A 21,914-nucleotide genomic window follows, 5' to 3' on the forward strand; every position below is an offset into this window, starting at 1 on the left:
TAATATATCAGCTTTCATTCTTGAGAAAGACAGACTGCAGGATTCGCCACTCTGAATTCCACAGTGCCTGCTTCCTCTGGCTGAGAATGCAGTGTGAATTTGCTAGTGCAATTACAACTTCATCTTTTTTAGAATTCCAGCCATCTGAGAATCAAATACTCCACCAATATATCACAGGGAGTGGGTTACTGGGTCCACCAAGAAATCCCGCATACTCCCTCCAAAACATGAGAAAGAATTGTCCTTGGAAAATTCTGGAAAGACATCATAATTGTCTTTTTCTTTCTGCAAAGCATGTATTTAAAAACAAATCCACTCATTTAAAATAAATTGCATACCCTTGGGCACCGACCACTCAGGTTTGCCTCCAAATTATCTTGCATCTGAAGTTAAAAGGCTTCTTTCCATCTTCTGGGCCACCACCTAAATCCTGTCCATCATTAATTCTCTCCCGGATGCGATTAATGATCACATAATTTAGCTCCAGGCCATCATCAGTCTCTACCTTCACCAGGCTGTCCAGTTCCCTTCTACCAGAATAATCGTCCTAAATTACGGCTACGAGCATGTCACATCTTACTGGCAAACCTTCAATGTTCCCTACCACCTCCTCGATCAGTGCTAACTCCTTAGCCCAGCATTCACTCCAGCCTCAACATACTTTGTAATTGTTGTTGTTTTAACTCCTAACCTCCCTGTGTGTGCCCTTCTCTTGTAAAGAAACAGGCCATGGTTTCTAAAAGAGCCAACTGCTCTGCTCGTATCTCCCTGTTGGAATTCTACTCAAGTCTAAAGGACCAGTTACAACACCACCTCCTTCAGATGTTACTTTCTCTTTTCCCAGAGCACACACTGCATTTCTATGTCTCCATGACCCATGACCACACTAACGGCCCTAAGGGTAGTGACCAAGTCTTAGCTTCAAGCCTCCTGATACGTGCTGTTCACTGCCATCTGTTAGCATGACACTTTGCACAGAGCAGACAAGAATAAATGTTAGTTCAGGGAAAGGCCCAACGTGAGTTCTTTACACCCTGGGAAAATACACCAGCAGTCTCTAATAATCATGAATCAGATCTGCTCCTGCCAGCTGGGACATACCGAAACCCTGGTAAAAACAATGCAAGTCACAACTCAGCAGGAGGTGCATTGCACTTATTATTAAAGGCATCATGTTACTTAACTAGTATAGAGGCATATTCGGGAAAAACTGGAGAGAAAATGCTTTAAGGCATTAAAAATAAATGATCCCCAAAGGCAGATGGATGGGGAAACTCCAGAACATTCAGAAACGTGGACACAAAGTCCCGCACACTTACAGTCTCCCACGTGATACACACCCCTTGCTCATCCAGCTTGAGCAGCTGCTCCGAGACCTTGGGTGAGCTCGAGGCCTGCCTCAGGCACTGGATGCTCAGCTCTGGAATGACGTATTCCAGGACTTCTTTGAGAGGGAGTCCGCGTGCAGTCCCATGCCTGGCGGTAGAGGGTATGGCATCTTCCAGAATCGCTCCTCTCAGGGTTGTCAGCTGCAGGGGCAAAATACAACATCCCGGTTAACACTTAGTCCTGGTTGCCTCTTTAAAGCATAACGTTTTAGTTGCCTTAAAAAAAGAGGAAGAGGCTTCCCCGGTGGTGCAGTGGTTAAGAATCTGCCTGCCAATACAGGAGACACGGGTTCGAGCCCTGGTCCGGGAAGATCCCACATGCTGCGGAGCAACTAAGCCTGTGAGCCACAACTACTGGGCCTGCGCTCTAGAGCCTTCGAGCCACAGCTACTGAAGCCCGTGCGCCTAGAGCCCGTGCTCCGCAACAACAGAAGCCACCGCAATGAGAACCCGCGCACAGCAACGAAGACCCAACGCAGCCATAAATAAATAAATAAATAAATACATTTATTTAAAAAAAAAAAAAAAAAGAGGAAGAAAGCTAAGGCTCTTTCCGGAGCGGGGCAAAAGAGGCTAAAAGTTCTCGACCTGAAGAAGGAAATTCAACACTCAACAGTCAGTCTTTAAACAACTGAAGGACTCAGGGGTCAGGAAGGAGCCAGGCGGGGCTGATATTACCAGACGTGCGTGAAGCACGAGAAGGAGTGAGACAAAGCCCCACCGGGGGGACGTGAAGTCACTCCCACCACGAGAGGGGCGCCGAGGAGGAGCCGGGGGTCCTAGGGCCGGGCTAGCCACAACTACCTCCTCCATCCTTCCATTTTCTTTTTCCCATTTTTCTCTACATCATCTTCTCTTCTTCCACTTTTCCTATTTCACTTTCCATCGCTGGCAATTCCCGAGGCTGAGTGGGGCGATCCCATGACCCCCGGGGGCAGGTGACCCAGGGCTGGGAAGACCACCACCGGACTCTGCCTCCTGATCTGTGATATGTCCTCAAACACGTGGTGAAAGCCTGGCGCCACTATTCTGACACATGTCATCTAAGCCCAGGTCAAATACGCGGAGAGAGGAGGCCCCGCACGGCCGGCCGAGAGGCCTGGTTCTAACCCCAGCCCTCCGGGTCTTGTTACAAAGCAGCCGCGGTGACGGTGGTAACGACGGCGCTAGCGTTTGCACGGTGCTCCGCGGCATTGCTGTGCAACAGGACTCTCTGCAGTGACGAGACCGCCCGCCATCTGCACTGGCTGATACGGGAGCCACCAGCCCCGAGGGGCTGCTGAGCGCCTGACCTGTGACAGGTGTGACCGCACAGCCACATTTCTTATTTTATTCAATTACCTTAAATTTAAACAGTCACACGTGGTCAGTGGCTACAGAACGGGACGCTGCAGGTCCGTAACTTACAATATGTCCCCTCCAGAGAGGGCTTCCTTTCCTCTTTACGGCACAGAGCCCCATTCACGGGAGCACCAATGCACGGGCAGTGGGCACCAAAGTGCCAGGCTTGGGCAGGGCCGGCGAGGGGCTCTCTCTACTCTGATCCCGAAGGAATCACATTCTGGACCGTGTGGGCGACACATTCCCATCTAATGACAATGGTCAAGAGGACAAGACCTGAAGTGCAGGCCAGATCTAGTTCTTCATATAAATCAACATCCCCACCTACACAGCTCCACGCATCGGCCATATGGTGTATAAGTCGCACTTTTCACTCAAAGCAAGACCAGCGGGGAAGTAGCCAGGGTGCTGGCGGGACGAAGTGCGGGGCCACGGAGGTGCCGGACCTACAGACACGCTAAGCCAACACCCACCCCACGGGCGGCCTCCTGGTTTTCTGCATTCGACGCTAAAGTCGTCCTTCAATTCTGACATGAAATCATATAGTTCAAGTCTGTCCTCTGCTTCAGGCCCGAAAACCTTGCATTTTGATCATTTCATCCTTTCTGTCACGTAAGGTGGCGGGCGGTCAAATCACTGCCACTTAACATCCATCACAGGTCTTCAAATTTCCTACTTTGAACAAAACAGTAGAAGCCCTTCCGGTCCCCTGAACTGCTGTGATCGGCACTGACAATGAAAGCGACACCTTAACCAAGCAGCGACCCCAAGGCCCAGCCCAGGACAGACACCCTGAGCGCCCAGTACCTCGCTCGTCCTGAAAGCCACCCGGTAGTTGAACTGGGACCCTTCCTTCTCCTTGGCGTCTTCCACCTTCTCCCTCCGGATGCTGACTGCCACAGGGCCGAGGTTCTCATCGATTCCGAAGTAGTTCTGGTGCTCTGCAATGCAAGAGAGCAGTGGCATGAGACGAAGGCAACCAAGAACAGGGTGGGTATCTTTCAGCTTGTGTACTGAATCCTTGAAGACGTACCAGTGGCTCTGGTGCAGGATTCCCCCAGATGTGATCCACTTTTTTGCCTCCAAATCAGATGCACTTTTAACCTGTCATTTTCTACTACTTCGTCCTCCCATTCTGCTTCTCGCTAGTTCATAAGCCGCGCAGGAGCCCCAAAGTTGAGTTTGGCATCACTGGAAAGAGTTCTGCCACCTTAGAAACTGTTAAAAAAAAGGAACCTGGCCACCTGAAGAACCGAGACTGAACACTTTTCCTCCAGCTGGGAAGGTCACCTCCTCTGACTGATTAAAGGCAGCGGAGGTGAGCTAATCAGCCACTCAAGACGAGCTGGATTCATCTCGGAGAACAGGGGGGTGGCAAAGACCACCCTGTCACGATGATGTCATGAAAGCACCTAAGAGTCTAAAGCAAAATGGATCAGCCGACAAAAAATGGATAAAAGGTCATTAAGCTGCTGAGTCCAAATTATTTCTCCTAAAATACTACAACTTAGTTTACTATGTTATCAGCTAATCATTTCTTTCACATAAAGTCAGGGTCCCATAGAGATCTAAATGCACACAATCTCACTGGAGGAATGCACTCTGAGGCCCTCCTGCCCACCTAGCACAGGGACCCCCGAGGACATTCTTCCTAAGAGATGGTCATTAGGCTCTTATTTATACGCTCAACAATTGTGCGCCAGGCACTGTCTCAGGAGTGGGGTAATAATCCAGAAAAACTCCCCACTCACGAAGCATGTATTCTAGTCTGAACGCTGCCGGTGACAGCAAGCTCACTGCTTTTTGAGAATCCCTTCTGGACGCGTGAGTGAGCTCTGCTAAAAGATATAAAAATGCTTCACTGCAACCAGACTTTTTAAGTGTTGTCTTCTGTAAGGACCCAAACTTAACAATCAGATGTGGTCCGACCCATACAAAACAGACGGTGCAATCACCCAAATGTTTATTCGTGCTGCTTCTGGATTTTAGCAACTCTTCACACCAGTAATCCATGCAGAGCAAGTGGTCCACGCAAAGCCCCAGGTGTTATTCACTTATTTCCTATTGAACTGCTGCCTGGCCCGTTCTCCAAGATGTACACTTATAAAATTGATTTTTTTCACCCCACATGCAAAACTGCTTCTTTCCCTTTTCTATGTCACCTTAGTGGTTCTGGCCAATCTTTCTGACTTCCAGTTTTCACTTAAAAAGAAACATACTATATCAAACGTTTGTAAGCTTGAAAAAAGCCATAGGTATTCCAAAGGCTTTGGGTTATGCTAACATTTTTTGCCACAGTAATTTCTGAAGGAATAGAGAATGTTATTCAGAAAGTAGAAAACAGGTTAAGTTCAACAAAGAAAAACGGCACCTGTATCACTCAAGGAAAATATTACCTAAAGCCGCTAATGAATACTGGCTACATCTTAAAAGGCAGATCATTTATGTTTTACTTCTTGCACCCAAATGAGATAAATACTGACATAATTTCCCTTTTAAGCCAGGCAGGGCTAGAAAAGCAAGTCGACTATTTTTGGGACTAAAAGGTGAATTGCTGACTTAGTCCTAGACTTATACAATAGGAAACGAGCCTTTGTTTTTCATGGATAACTCTGGTAACAGTCTGGTTAACTATTACAAACCCGCACGGCTCCAGTGAAATTAAACATACATTGAAAAAAAAGAGTTATTTACCCTGAGGAGGTATTTATCGTCAGCTTGATACATTAAGAACCCACTTCAAGAAGTTACCGGACGAAGCGAGAGAGTGGCATGGACATATATACACTACCAAATGTAAAACAGATAGCTAGTGGGAAGCAGCCGCATAGCACAGGGAGATCAGCTTGGTGCTTTGAGACCACCTAGAGGGGTGGGATAGGGAGAGTGGGAGGGAGAGAGATGCAAGAGGGAAGAGATATGGGGATATATGTATATGTATAGCTGATTCACTTTGTTATAAAGCAGAAACTAACACACCATTGTAAAGCAATTATACTCCAATAAAGATGTCAAAAAGAAAAAAAAAAGTGACGGGCAAAAATGCTCAAATCGGTTCCTTGTTGGGCATCTGATGAAACCCGTGACATAAACCAAAAGAGCTTCAAATTATTTTAGGGAGAAAGAGTGAACAAACAAACAAAACCCCTTTTCAGGATAAAATTGAGAGCCCAGATTAAGTGCATCCAATTATTAATTCTAATACGTGACAACTAAAAATCCTAAAGTGTGTGTGTGCTGCTCTCACACTTAGCAGGTGCTCTAGGGACAGATGACAGAGCAGTGACGGCAGGGGCTGTCTACAGGGGTGCACGGGGGAGTTTTCCGGGGTGATGGAGCTACACCACATCTTGATTGTGGTAGTGGTTACATAACACACTCATTTGTCGAAACTCTGAGAACTGTACACCTTTTAAAAGGGGTGAGTTTCACTGTATATGTGAAGTATATTTTTTTTAAACCGGGGAGGAAACAGAAGGTCAGTGAGAGGAAGAGCTGGCAGTCCTCGGAAGTGGATGGGTCTCCGGCACAGATACGAGTCATGACCATTTCACTCACCCCAGCAGTTTCACCCCACTGCCTCCAGGGAGGAGAATTACTATTCCTCAAGTAATCACCCTCTCTCCTCCCATTTTCTCAACTACTAGTGTGTCCTCAACCATCGCTCACTTTCTTCCACACTAGTGCCCTGCTCAGGACTCCACGGCGTCTGCTGGCAAAGCCAGCACCCACCTTCCAGTCTCTGCCCTAGTGGTCCGCCATGTTTGCACCACTGGGCACCCACTCTGGGCTGGGACCCTCTACTTCCTAGACCGCTGGGACGACCCCATTCAGAATGAGGCATCTCCCAGCTCTTTGCTTCTGTCGTTCCTCCCCGGCGTCTTCTCAGCCAGGCTGTCCTCTCTGATTCTGCCTCTGTCTTCATGCTTACCCGTTTGAAAGCCTATCCTTCTGCCTCCCCTTCCATCCATCAAACCATCTTCTCCTTTCAAGTCCTCAATGCTCTCATCCAATCTCTGTCTAGGCTCTTCTCGCATAAATCTCCTCACTCACACGCCTTTGCCCCCTCTGCCTGTCACCTCTCCCACTTTTCTTCACTTGATGTTCCTATTCATCGTTCCAGACTCAATGCAAACATCATGTCCAGTGGGAATATTCACCGCCTCTCCAGACGAGGCTAAGTCCTTCAAAGTTTTTTTTTAAAGTATAGTTGATTTACAGTATATTAGTTTCAGGTATACAGCATAGTGATTCAGTATTTTTACAGATTCCACTCCATTAAAAGTTATTACAAGATACTGGCTATAATTTCCTGTGCTGTACAATATATCCTTGTTGCTCATCTATTTCATACAAAATAATTTGTATCTCTTAATCCCCTACTCTGACCCTCCCTGCTTTCCTCTCCCCACTGGTTACCAGTAGTTTGTTTTCTATGGCAGTGAGTCTGTTTTTTTTCTTTTATTTTTTAGATTCCACATATATCATACAGTCTTTGTCTTTCTCTGTCTGACCTATTTCATTAAGCATAACATTCTCTAGGTACAAACACATTGCTGCAAATGGCAGAATTTCATCCATTTTTATGGCTGAGTAATTTTCCATTATATGTATGTACCAACTCTTTATCCATTCGTCTGTTGATGGACACTCGGTTTGCTTCCATGTCTTGGCTACTGTAAATAGTGCTGTTATGAACATTGGGGTGTGGGTATCTTTTCTAATTAGTGTTTTTGTTTTTTCTGGATATACAGCCAGGAGTGGAATTGCTGGATGATATGGTGGTTCTATGTTTTGTTTTTTTAAGAACCTCCATACTGTTCTCCATAGTAGCTGCACCAATTTACATTCCCACCAACAGTGTAGGAGGGTTCCTTTTTATCCACATCCTCGCCAATGTGTGTTATTTGTGGACTTTTAGGTGATGGCCATTGTGACTGGTGTGAGGTGATCTATCATTGTTGTTTTGATTTCTATTTCTCTAATAATTAGTGATGTTGAGCATTTTTTTCATGTGCTGGTTAGCCATCTGTATATCTTCTTTGGAAAAATGTCTATTCAGGTCTTCTGCCCATTTTTTAATTGGGTTGTTTGGTTTGTGATATTGAGTTGGATAAGCTGTTTATATGTTTTCGTTATTAACCCCTCATCAGTCGTATCATTTGCAGATATTTTATCCCATTCGGTAGAACGTCTTTTTGTTTTGTTGATGGTTTCCTTTGCTGTGCAAAAGCTTTTACGTTTAATTAGGTTCCACTTGATTATATTTGCTTGTATTTCTTTTGCCTCAGGAGACAGATCCGAAAAAAATATTGCTATGACTTACATCAAAGAGTGTTCTGCCTATGTTCTCGTCAATGAATTTTATGGTCTACAGGATTTAGGTCTTTAATCCATTTTGACATTATTTTTGCATATAGTGTGAGGAAATGTTCTAATCTCACTCTTTTACATGTAGCTGTCCAGTTTTCCAAGCACCACTTATTGAAGAGACTGTCTTTTCTCCACTGTATATTGCCTCCTTTGTCATAAATTAATTGACCATAAATGTGCGGGCTTACTTCTCAGCTCTTTATTCTGTTCCATTGATCTATATGTCTGTTTTCATGTCAGTACCATGTTGTTTTGATTACTGTAGCTTTGTAGCACAGTCTGAAGTCTGAGAGGGTTATATCTCCAGGTTTGTTCTTTATTCTCAAGATTGTTTTGATAATTTTGGTTTTTTTGTGGATCCACAGGAATTTTAAGATTACTTGTTCTAGTTCTATGAAAAACATCATGGGTTTCTGATAAGGACTGCATTTGATCTGTAGATTGCTTTGGGTAGTATGACCATTTTAACAATATTCTTCCAATCCAAGAGCACAGGATATCTTTCCATTTCTTTGTATCATCTTCAATTTCCTTCATCAGTGTTTTATAATTTTCAGAGTATAGGTCTTTCACCTCCTGTTTATTCCTAAATGTTTTATTCTTTTAGATGCAATTTTAAACGGGATTGTTATTTTATAGTCTCTCTTTATGGTAGTTCATTATTAGTCTATGAAAAAGCAACTGATTTCTGTATATTAATCTTGTATCCTGAAACTTTGCTGATTTCATTTATTAATTCTAAGATGTTTTGGTGGGTGTGGGGTGGCCACGACTGGGGAGAAGACTCAGCTACAGGACACAGAGGAGACCCGGTCCTGGGGCAGAGCCTGGGTGGGGTGGCAGCAGCCACTGTGGGCGTTTACTCAAAAGCAGTATCTCGGAAGCATCCCAGATCTCTGAAGATGGTTGCTCCACCACAGCTCACCCCACCAGCCCTTCTTCAAAGGTACCTGCTCTGTGGTGTGGGCTGGCTAGCTTCTGATGGCCTGTCCCCGCCGCACACCGCCCTCCAACGCTGGCTGGGGGTGGCGCCCTCTAATCTGCAGAACCATCCCGTTCCTCTATCAGCTTTGGCATTTCTTTGGCTTCTTCCTAGTTTTCTGCTCCTTTGTGGCTTTATGCCCTTTTTGTATTCCTTCACTATCATTTTCTTGTGGTGTATGAAAGGGGGAGAGATAACATGTGTGTTGAAACTGCCATGTATAACTAGCAGTCCTAAACTCATTTACTCCTAAATATCTGTAATTCGAATGAGCCTGATAATGGGTTTCTGAATCTGAGCTTTCCTACTTACCACCTCCTTAACCTTGGGTTAGTTACATAACCTTTCTTAACCTCAGCATCCCCACCTCACCCACCCCCAAAATATATATAATACATTTAGCATCATTAACTTGAGAGAGACGTTATAGTTGAAGGCAGGCATATTAATGACAACAACAACAACAAAAACTCAATGAAAGACAAAAAGGCAGTGAACATCAAATAAACAGCATCATGGGGCATTTTGATTTTAAGCCCAACAGTCTGATAGTTCAAGACTCATACTAAAGGAGATTCATACTTTTCATCTCAAAAGCTGATCTGTAATCAGAGGTTACATCGCATTCAGGGTAGTCTTTTAAAGAAAGTAGTGGCATATAATAATATTTTACTGAATAATTTCTACCAGTAACGAATTTCTTTTTAAATGAGGGGAACCCAAAATATGTATATTACCCTATCCACCAAAGATGGCAGGCAAATTAGTGAGAAAAACAATTTTTTCCTTAGTGTCTACCACTCCAAGCCATGACCCACACTTGGTTTTGATTTTCCTCTCTCTCACACAGACACACACTTTTTGAACGCAAGTAGAGAAGACATTTCTGCTACGTACAAACCATCACACCTTTGGACTTGCCAGTTCTAAGGCCCCGTAGCTATCTTCTAAGGGATCGCTCCGTGCTTTCAGTCTCACCGAGAAGTACAGCAGGTTACCTGGACGTGTTTCTAAAGAAACCACAGTCTTCGGCTGCGCACTGTAACATTCTGTCTAGCTTTCATACGGGGCGTTCCGCACACGGTGGAGATGAGAGCAGGGAAGGTGCTCCCTATGGTCTCCAGGAGGGAGCCAAGGGGACCCTCTCAAATGACACCTGGTCCCCCTCAGGACAGCTCAGGCTGTTCATCTGCATCACAAGAGCCTTCCCCTCTGTGGGCACAGGACAATGAGCCCCTCACCCACGTGAGCCCATCTTTATCCCAAGCCCTGGATTTCCATAAAGTTGCTTCAAGGGGGAATCAAATAAAATCCTTCCTCGGCAGAATGGAAGCTGTGAAAAGACTGGACAAGCTGAATGAAAATCTACATATCATGCAAATACAACAGGGCCAGATTAAAAAAAAAAAATTGGTTAACAAGATTTCAGCGTAGGAAATGAGATTCAGTGTGTCTCTGTGGTGCACTTTGGCTGCTCAGTAAGGAAAAGAAAAAATTCTAACTCAGAGGAGTTTTAAAAAAAAAAAGGGGCACGTTGAACCTTAGCCCAAAGGCTGTTTCCAGGTACTGTGGTATCTTGGAAGGGAGAGGTATTGGGTCCGTCACTCATGGAATGAACAGGTGATCACAATTCTACACGCCTCCCGAGGCCAGTATGTAAAAGAGAAGCCCCGTGGCTCTGCCTCACGTGATTTCTCAGAGGTGTCAGCACCATATGGGCCAGGGCGCCATCAACAAGTCTACGAGAGCCACCGGCAGCTGCGGACTATGCCCCATCGCCCTGCATTGGTTAGTACTCACAGCAGAAGCTTTCCTTTAACTGTTCTTTGTTCTTTCAATAGCCAGTTGATCATTTAATTGTCAGCTCACTGCCTATCTGGGTTAAACCCATGGCTGCAGGTGGCTGTTGTCTAAGCTCCGACCTATGATGTATCTTTTGTCACTTTCTCCTCCAAACAACTGTTAAATCACCTCCCCCATTCCAGGAGTTATAAAGACGTGAACAGAGAATGATGAATACATAAATGGACGAATGAAAAAAAAAACAGGGCATGCTTTTGCAGATAATAACATTAAGAGTCATTAGAGAACCTCAAGGAATCTCAAACTCCCTGCTAATGTTTCGTGGATTAAATTACCTAATTTGATGGGGAAAATGAGGCATTTTGGCTATGTGAATTCTCCTTGGACCAAAATTTAACCAAAGCATTAGCTAAGCTTGAAAAACCTGAGGTATTACAGTGAAAATAACATTATTAAACATACCTTACGTAAATTAACTTATTCATCTCCCTACCTATGAGCAGGTATCCCCATTTTACAGATGGTAATACTGAAGCTGAGAAGTGAATGATGCGCTCAAGGTCACAAGCCCCTGTGACAGAGTCAGGATGCAAACCTTGGCAGTCTGGCTTCAGAGCTCTCTCATGTAAAGCAACTCAAGGGTGATGAGGTTACCGTGAAGATTTAAATTATAAAAATCAACTCATGCACAGTAAAATGAACACAACTTGAAGATGAGACAACAAATCTGTCCTGAACATAAGGACGGTATCTTGGAAGATGCAATTTTAAGAAAACCTTGAATAAAAAGTGCAAGTCTGGGGACTTCCCTGTTGGCGCCGTGCTTAAGAATCTGCCTGCCAATGCAGGGGACACGGGTTTGAGCCCTGGCCTGGGAAGATCCCACATGCTGCAGAGCAACTAAGCCCGTGAGCCATAACTACCGAACCTGCGCTCTAGAGTCACCCACGTGCCACAACCACTGAAGCCCGCGCGCCTAGAGCCCGTGCTCCGCAACAAAAGAAGCCACCGCAATGAGAAGCCCGTGCACCACAGCGAGGAGTGGCCCCTGCTCACCGCAACTAGAGAAAGCCCGCACGCAGCAACGGAGACCCAACGCAGCCAAAAACAAAAATGAATGAATGAATGAATGAATGAATAAATTTATTTTTAAAAAAGTGCAAGTCTGGAGAAGTAAGGCAGCTATCAAAGGCTTCCTTTGATAATGCATAATTTTCAGTGTCACTGGCTACAAGAATGGGAAGGAGAAAGAAAACACTATGAGAGCAAAGAAAGGGTTCACTGCATAAAAGCTGAGAGGCCCAGATCATTACTGAGTGGAGTAATTGTCCAGCTTTCCTTTTATTTCTTAAGTGGGACAAAAGCGAAGTAAATTTTGGATCTGAACAAATGCAAAGTAGGTGGGTTTTAGTAAGTTCTAGGTGCTCTGAGACCTTATCTTCCAGAGACCTTGACTTCCAGCTTTACTGCACCAGTGTTACCCAACGCCAAGTTCGCATTCGCTCAATGCACAGTGAGGCCAAACACACCCAAACGTCGGAGTTTGGAGCAGAGAAAGGTTTATTGCAGGACCATGCAAGAACACGAGGGGCTTGTGCCTCAGAAGCCCCAAACTCCTTGAAGGGCTTCAGAGCAAAGCACTTTTAAAGGCAAGGTGAGGGAGGAGCGTGGTTAGTTGTCGCAAACTTCTTGGGGTCAGAATCCTTTGTTCTGGCCGCTGTCCATCCCATAAACCTCCAACAAGACAAATGTTATTCTCTGTTCTGCAACTTTTTATCTCTATATGAATGGGAAAGTGCTATACCTTTAAAGGTCAGAGCCTTGAGAATGGGCTCTCCTGTATATTTCAGGCTACAGGCAACATTCTTAACTTGTAGCAAAAGCAATAAAATACAAAGGCTGAAGTCAAAGAAACAGATCTAATACGGGGACAGATTTGTTCTTCCTTATTATACCAGTAGCAAAATGCAAGGAAGTTTTCCCAGTGAACTGCCGCATGGGTCAAACTATACAGAAATATTAGAGTATTAATACCTCTTCCTAGAGAAATACGAGAGTATCAGTTCCTTCTCAATAACTGACTGAGAACACATCTGAGGACAAAGGATGAATAGGATGAACTAGCACGCAGTCCTAAAATGCTGCAGGGGGTGGGAACTGTGACCTCCCAGCAGAGCATACATGTTTCCCAGCCCCCCCCCCCCGCCCTGTGCCCCCTCAGCCACATGGAACCCATATGACCGTAACCCACAGGCTGAATCCTGTGTGCAGCTGGGTGATTCCTCCCTGCTAAGAGCCCCCCTGCACCTCAATAGGAGTTTGTTTGTGGAGGAACTGGCCAGGCACTAAGGTTAAGAACCGAGTTGATTGTGTCCGCTAAAGGAAGAATTTGCATACCAGAATAGTACTATTGTTAGGTGGTACTCAGTTCCCCCATATGAATTTAATAGTGTCCAATTCGCTATTAATTTTCTTCAGTGACTGTATAAAACCAGAAGGACAAAAAAAAAAACAAAAAAAAAGAAGCCACCAGGCATGAAATTCAAAGCAAATGCAGCCATGCGTCACTCAGCAATGGGGTTCATTTGATATGTAAAAGTATCCTCCTGCCCACAACTGCCACATTAGTGAAACTTAAGTGAATGTGTTTGGAATGGAGTGGCAGACTTCACCAGACACCTTTCCCCCGGGGCCCACCCTGCCATATGGTTCTCTCTACTATTTTTCTCTCTTCATCTTTTTAACCATTAAAATAAAGTCCTGCCCCTTAAATGCTGCACCGGTGGTGGGGACACTAGTTTCTTTTTAGAGAGAAGTCTCATATATTTAGCTAAGAACTCCTGGGAGGACAAGGATATATACTATGGAACAGGCACTGTTCTAAGCCCTTTACAGGAGATATTTTTATATTTTTATTGTGATGCCATTTTTAGATGATTAACTGAGGCACAAAGAAGTTCAAGAAGTTGTCCAAAACTGACTTGGGATGTAAACCCAAGAGTCTGATTTCAGAACAGTCTATGCTCATTACATCAAGATATGCTGCCCTGCCTGCCAGTTACAGGTCTCCAACTACAATGAGAATGGACAGACACCGCTGCCCATTGGCAAAAAGGGGCAAGAGGGTTATTATACATATTCTAGAAGAGTCCTTTGTTTTTATTTGTTCATTTAGCAGATGTCTGTACGAATAATACGCTTCAGTTAAAATATTACGGACAAAGATTACCATTGGAGAAAAGGATACATTTACATAGAGCTGGGTAACAGTAGTTAAAAAAATTAGTGAACTAAAAGATTTTTACAGAAAAGAGGCCCTGGAGAGAATGCCTGGAGGTGCTGCATATCCAGCAGCCAGGGCTGGGCCAGACACAGGAAGGGCCTTCAAGGCTTAAGGGCTGGCATCTTGGGGTGTAATAAGGGAACAACAAATCTGACTCCATACTGGATGTTTCTTTTACTTTCACCTTTGTATTAATACTCTAAAATTTCAGTATAGTTTGACCGATGTGGCAGTTAATTGGGAAAACTTCCTTGCATTTTGCTGCTGGTGTAATAAGGAAGAACAAATCTGTCTCCATATTAGATCTGTTTCTTTGACTTCAGCCTTTGTATTTTCTTGCTTTTGCTACAAGTTAAGAATATTGCCTATAGCCTGAAATATACAGGAGAGCCCATTCTCAAGGCTCTGACCTTTAAAGGTATAGCACTTTCTCATTCCTGTAGAGATTAAAAGTTGCAGAACAGAGAATAACATTTGTCTTGCTGGAGATTTACGGGAACATGGTGAGCTGACCTATGTGGATAGCTGCAAGAACAAAGGATTCCGAGACCAAGAAGTCTGCAACAACCAGCCACACCCCTTCCCCTTCCGGTATAAAAGAAGCCTCAATTCTAACTCTAGTTAAGCTCGTTCTTTGGGACACTAGTCCCCTTCTTCTCAGTCTGCTGGCTTTCCAAATAAAGTGGCTATTCCTTGCCACAACAAGTTGTTTCTTGATTTATTGGCTTGTCATGTGGTGAGCTGTCTGACCTTGGACTCGGTAATGGGGGCAGAAATGGACCTTGGAAAGGCCAGTCTTACACCCTACATTGTGGTATGGATATGGCTTCTGTTGGACACCCGATCTGCTCAGAAGCAGCTAAACACTCTTTTCTGGAAAATTCCAACCTTTTCAAAAAGAATTCCAATCTGCCCACACCTAAGAAGTCTTGTAAAGCTACAATGGGAAGGGGAAATCAAAGAAGTTCTCTGTCCTATTCATGGGCACATGACGGAACTATAAACACTAGGGCCCCTAAGCGCCAGGCAGTGGGGAGAGAAGAGGGCAAGCTAAGACTCTTTCATACACGCTACAGAGTCTGCCCCATAAAACCAATTCAGCTCTTTACAAAGGATTTCTACTAGATACGTACTTCTTCTGTTGTACTTGTCACAGAAAATCCCAAGAAAAAATGAGCTGGGCACAAAGGCCTCCTTCAGAGAGTTCAGTGAAGATTTGGGAACCAGAGTGCCAAGGACATCCCAAACAGCCCCTCACAGCCACCTCACCTTAACCTGCAGATTTCAGGAGAAATTCAAAGAGAATGTCTTTGTGCATTCCAATACAGATAGCAGAAAGAGTAAATTCTAGGGCTTCCCTGGTGGCACAGTGGTTAAGAATCCACCTGCCAATGCAGGGGACATGGGTTCGAGCCCTGGTCTGGGAAGATCCTACATGCCATGGAGCAACTAAGCCCATGCGCCACAACTACTGAGCCTGCGCTCTAGAGCCCACGAGCCACAACTACTGAGCCCGTATACCACAACTACTGAAGCCCACACGCCTAGAGCCCGTGCTCTGCAGCATGAGAAGCCACTGCATTGAGAAGCCCGCGCACTGCAATGAAGAGTGGCACCCGCTCGCCGCAACTAGAGAAAGCCCGAGCACAGCAACAAAGACCCAACGCAACCAAAATAAATAAATTAAAAAAAACAACAACTAAATCTAGCTTATAAAAAAAAAAAAGTAAATTCTAAAGCTTAACAATTCCCCTGCCCCTCAAGGTAAGTTTGAGAACGATACTCATGACAAGTGTGTACAGGAAGGGCCCCGGAGGTTTGCTACTTTTAAGAACTGTATCGGGCTTCCCTGGTGGCACAGTGGTTGAGAATCTGCCTGCCAATGCAGGGGACACGGGTTCGAGCCCTGGTCTGGGAGGATCCCACATGCCGCGAAGCAACTGGGCCCGTGAGCCACGACTACTGAGCCTGCGCGTCTGGAGCCTGTGCTCCGCAACGAGAGGCCGCCATAATGAGAGGCCCGCGCACCGCGATGAAGAGTGGCCCCCACTCGCTGCAACTGGAGAAAGCCCTCGCGCAGAAACGAAGACCCAACACAACCAAAAATAAATAAATAAATAAGTAAAATTAAAAAAAAAAAAGAACTGTATCAATTTTTTTCTTATTTTAAAGATTCTCATTTTAAATATATTATGAGAATTTATAACTTACATTTAAAAAAGAATGGAGTAAATGATTTTTAAATTGTTTTTGATTTATAGAAAAGCTGCAAAGATAGCAGAGAGTTCTCTTATACCGCTCACCCAGTTTCCTAGCTGTTACCAGCTTACATACTTTGGTATATTTGTTCAATTAATGCACCAATATTGGTATATTATTATTAACTGAAGTCCATGGTTTACTCAGATTTTTTTAGTTTTTACCTAGTGTCCGTATTCTGTTTGAGGATCCCATTCAGGACACCACATGACATTGTCATAGTGTCTCTTTAGGATCCTCTAGGCTGTGACAGTTTCTCAGACTTCCCCTTTTTTGATGACCGTGGCAGTTTTGAGGAGTACGGGGCAGGGATTTTGTAGAATGTGCCTCAGTTGGGATGTGTCTAATGTTTTTCCCTAAACAGACTGAGGTTATGTTTTTGGAGAGGAAGACCACAGAAATGCCGTTCCCATCCACATGATTTGCCCCTGTTGAGGCCGACCTGGATCACCTGGCTGGGGCAATGTTTGCCAGGCTTCTCCCCTCTTCCCACAGTCCATCCTTCGGAGGTGAGTCACTAAGCACAGCCCACGTTCACGTGGAGAAGGGGAAGACCATGACTTAAATTTCTACAATTTTTCAAGGTTTATGAAATTTAAACATTTTTTATAGCAAATTGCTTTTCAAGTAAAGATCTGTTGTTAAAATGAACGTTCATTAATATATTTGACATGAGTAGTGTTGCAGGTGGAGGAGATATAGGTCTCTGTATCACTATGTTTCTGTCAAGTTGAAAGATTTTTCTTTGAAGTAAAGCAAATACAGTCATTAACTCTTCTGCCCAGATCACGGTTGGCAAATACCTGGCATCTCCCCACGCGCCCGCGGCAGATGATGATCGTTGCTAATGGCTCTGAGAGTGCTAATGCAGCTGTGTACGCAATGACAGAAGTACCAATGAAGGAAGCATGAGCACCCAAAGCAGCTCCACAGCCCTGGCAAGAGAAGCCTCCACTTACATCCATTTATCTGCATCAGGAAAAGCCCAGCAGGATAACGATGAAACTATTCATGGGAATTGTCTCTTTCTTATGGATTGGAGGGGTTTTCTTTCTCTTTCTTTTGCTTCCCTACCTTTCCTTATTTTCCCATAATGATCATATAGTATTTATACGCCATTTAAAAATTCTAAACCAAAAAAAAAAAAAAAAAGATAAATATTGTCCATCTTAGGATTCCCTCCACCCCCCACATCCACAGGAACATACATAATGCTCCCAAAGGCTCAGACACGATTTCAGCCACTTTTCACTTCACTCCTGAGTTATCAAAGAGGCGCAGCTTTATCCTTCTCTCTGGTTTGACCTCCGTTTACCCCAAAGTGACTTACTTCGTCTTCTGGAGCCGTTCTTGTGTGCGTGACCTGAAGCAAGGCACTGGACAGCTTTAGAACACTCCTGAGCAACTCTCAGGGACACTATTGCCTAAAAAGTGCAAGACACACAGAAACCCACAGCATCCCTCCGCTGGCCGCGTGGCTCTGGCCCCAGTCACGCTCCGGACAGTCAGTTGCTGGCCAGCGGCTCTGAGTGGCTCTAAGGCCCAGGAGGTCTGCTGTGCTGCAAGGGAAGCTAAAGGCAATTCAAAGCAAGACCACAGGTGGAACCCCCATCTAGGGGGTCCCAGCTCCCAGGAGGGAGCCGCGGTTTCACTCGAGTTCCATGAGGGACAGAGCGGCCTGGCACGCAGCACCAGGGCCATCGCCAGCGAAAGGAAGGGACATTTGAGAGCCATTCACTAAGCCTGCTACAATCCGGCTCTTTTAAAAAGCCGTTTCACTGAAGGCTACAGAGGGATTTGCCCGGACAAGCAACGCTGCCCACAGGGCACCGTGGCAGGCCACTCCCCTGCATAAATCCTTTTGCAAAGTTATTCAGAGCCGTTCAAAGACTTATGTGTCATAGGACTACACCTCGACATAAGGACAGCCATTTCCCGTCAACTACCCAATGAAGAGTCAACCAGTGTGATGAATTCGGCGATTGGGATTGACATGTACACACTGATGTGTATGAAACTGGTGACTAATAAGAACCTGCTGTATAAAAACATAAATAAAATGAAATTTAAAAATTAAAAAAAAGTCAACCACCTTATTAAAGCTGAAAAGTTTACCTATGACAATTGATGCAGGGCATCGTCACTTGAAAGAAGGGAAAGAAAGAGAGAAAGAGAGAATCAGAGAGCTGGGTCTTTTAAACCTTTCCCAGCGACTGGGAGCCATGCCATTCTTTTGAAAACGAAGTTTCACACAGAACAATGAAGAATGGAGGAAAAGAAAAGGCGTTCTGGAAAGTATCAAAAGATTCCTTGAAAGCCTGCTTCCAAAGAGAAAAACTGAGCGAAGGGAAAAGAGAAAAAGGGAAAGAAAAAGTCTGCAAAAATGCTCTATCTGTGCCAGTCTGCCCAGGGCCTCTGTTTTTAAACACAATGCTGTTCCTGCAACTTGTGATGTGTTGGCAGGTATCAACTCCAGCGGTTGAAGCTGGTGTGAAAAATGGGGGGAAATCATTAATTTAATCATTGCACTTTATCTGGCAGACACATGCTTTTAATTGTGATCCCTGGGAAAAAGCTGGGCTCCAGTCCCACACGTAGGAGGCCTCGGCCACCTGGCCGCTGGGAATCCGGGCTGCTGTCCCCGCCTTCAGTCCTTAATGGCTCTACGGAGAGACCAGCAAGGGCCGCAGCAGCTGCTATTGTAGCCAATTGCATTTTGAAGTCACACAGGCCCACAGGGGAAGCGCTAAATATAGGAGGAAGCAGGCACAGTCCAGGGCTGCGGGGAGAGAGCGCAGAGTGGCAGGGCTGGGCTGGGGTCTGATTCTGTCTCCTCCCGCTCTGTCCTGGCCCCGGGTCCCATTAGCCGTACAACAATCACTGTGCCCAGCACAGAACTGCAGCACACACAAGACAAAGGACCTCGGGGACGGCTGTCCCGCACCTTCATTGTGCAGGCTTAGCGCAGGAGTCTAGAATTTGGCTGTCTGCCTCATTCACAGACCCAGAGTGAGCCCAGCACCCCGGAGCTGTCAAACCACACGTCTACACCCACTTACAACTCACCGCAGGGCATCTACTCTCGGATTTTTCTTATTTACGTTTTATTGCACATTCAAATCTACCAAGTTTGATGATGTCATTTCTAAAGCCCTGGAAAATCCTCAGCAGCGAATCAGGAAAAGTGGAGGAAATAAAGCACTCACAGGCAACTCTTTACAATTATCAGGAAGTGACAGAGTTCAAGAGAAAAACTACAAAAACCTGTCAAGAGAATTAAGAGAATCTAGCAACCTAAAATTATCTCGTGGAACAGACCTGAAGGACATTAAATGGATCAGATGGTGGCAACCCTGCCTGGGTCCAGAAAACATCAGTTCTTTATTCCATATACACTGTGTAGACTTAATACACTAAGATATGCAAAGGAGTACAACAAATGAGACGTTGGCACCAAGTATTTGCATAAATACGCATGTATACAGATACATACACATATACAATTTTTACATTCTTATGTTTTACAGGGTGAATCGCAAACCACTTACAAAACTCAGTTAGCCAGAATGACTCATCGCCTAAGGATTTCAGGGCATAACAATTCCAACAGACTATTCTATCGCTAGCATTGACAGCCATGGCTTCATCGATTAAAAAATATCTTAAGCAGGAAGCCTATTTCTCCATGGTCTCCCTTTCCAAAAATCACTAAGTTCCACCTCGAGAGCATCTGTGAGCAGAGTTTTATAATCCTCTGCCCCTGGATGAACAGTCCTGAGGGCCATGAGTTATTTCCGGCACAGATGAAAAAGAAGACCCAAGATTCTGTGCATTCACTGGCTGCAAGGCAGTAACATCACAGTGGTGATACTGACGCCCACCAGGAGCCAGGGCTGAGACGGGAGTGTTGGGGACACAGCCAGGGAATCAAGATGTTGACAAAGTTATTTCAGTCCCATCATGTCATCTGTACAAGACCAGAAAGACAACTCAAACTATATGACCAGTCGCAATTCAAATGCCTGCTTATTTAGCTATGTTGTTTATCAACGTTATATTCATTCCATTGATTTATATGATTTCATAATATTATGCTTATGGATGACTGGTTAAATCTGGATTGATGCAAAAGGGGGGGGGGAAATTATTAATTTAATAATTGCACTTGGTCCAGCTTGTAGTCCAAGGGGAAAAAGCACGAAGAACGCTCCAGGGACTGAAGTGGATGGAGTGACCTCCTGAGGTTAGAGCTACACCCCGACCAACCCCAAAAAGAAACAGCTGGAGTCAAAGATGGCAGGCAAGCATTCTGAAGATAGAAACCAATACTAAATAAATTCAACGGACAGTCAGCTGGCATTTATCCACACCAGAAGGCACAGGAGGAGAAGAGGCCCCCCGAAGCTGACTGGGCCACCTCTGCCTCCTTCGTGCTCTAAGAGGTGACCCCTGGGAATGGAGGGGGGTGACAGGTGAAACTGCAAACAGAAAACTAAGCCCCAAAGAGTATGCTGTGCTAGAAGGAAGGGGCCACGGAAGCAAGTCACACCCACTAAGAAGGCAGGGCGACAGTCCCCGGGTGTTCTATTTGGCGTGTGTTACTGACGTGTGCGTGGAACACGTTTCTCTGTAGGCCTGTAAGACAGAGTGGATTCTCACGTCCCTGGAATAACTAACGACACATTGAAAGGCTGAGGATTCAACGACATGACTTCTGAGGGATGCGTCCTTCAAGGCTAAACATACAAATAGAAGTAAACATCATTTATTTTACACGTACTTGAAGAATTTCTGAAATAACAATACCAAGGAAATATTTGTATCTGAACCTTTCAGCCTATGTGTAAAACTGCAAGAAGACTAAATGTGTCTATCCTACTAATTTATACATTCATACATTCTTTCAACAAAGGTTTACTTAACACTTCCACGATGTACAACAAGGCAGAAGGAGCTGTGAAGACGTAAAATTAAAAAGAAGAAGCAAAGGTGTAGGAGAAAAGTACAGAAAAAACTAGAGGGGAAAGAACCAGAACTATCCAGTGTACACAGTGTAAGAGATTATTCAGAGGAATGAAAGAGCAATGGAGTTCATCCGCGAAGACTTCCTAAAAGGGGTCTGACGTTTGTGACGCTCACGCGCTGGCAGAGAGAAGGAAAGAGCAGACGATTCCACATCAGGGACTAGGGATCAGCAAAGGCAGGGAACTGGGGATTTCTAAAGAAGGGATCTGGGACATCCCTGGCAGTCCCAGAGGCTAGGACTCCGTGCTTCCACTGCAGGGGGCAGGGGGTTCCATCCCTGGTTGGGGAACTAAGATCCTGCATGCTGCATGGCGTGGCCCAAAAAATTAAAAAAATAAAAAAGAAAGAAAGAAGGGATCAGTCCGGCAGCAATGGAGGCTCTGTGACACAGAACAAGCTCAGACCCAGTGGACAACGGCCTCGGACGTGCTCCGACCCAAAGCCGCACATATCACACGGG

General features: G+C 45.0%; 1 protein-coding gene across 8 annotated transcripts in view; it reads right to left on the reverse strand.

The window, feature by feature from the left end:
- SIPA1L2 (signal induced proliferation associated 1 like 2) overlaps positions 1-21,914 on the reverse strand; it is a 220,988-nt gene that overhangs the window by 84,493 nt on the left and 114,581 nt on the right. For 6 of the 8 annotated variants that reach the window (XM_057531393.1, XM_057531387.1, XM_057531388.1 and 3 more), the window contains 2 exons: positions 3,537-3,670; positions 1,320-1,529 (listed from right to left, as the gene is read on the reverse strand). In XM_057531393.1, the coding sequence (XP_057387376.1) occupies positions 1,320-1,529; positions 3,537-3,670 (344 nt within the window). The remainder of the gene's footprint in view (positions 1-1,319; positions 1,530-3,536; positions 3,671-21,914) is intronic. The other 2 variants (XM_057531392.1, XM_057531390.1) reach the window with 1 other exon arrangement.

This window comes from Balaenoptera acutorostrata, chromosome 16, assembly GCF_949987535.1.
Source record: "Balaenoptera acutorostrata chromosome 16, mBalAcu1.1, whole genome shotgun sequence".
Taxonomy (NCBI): Eukaryota; Metazoa; Chordata; class Mammalia; order Artiodactyla; family Balaenopteridae; genus Balaenoptera; species Balaenoptera acutorostrata.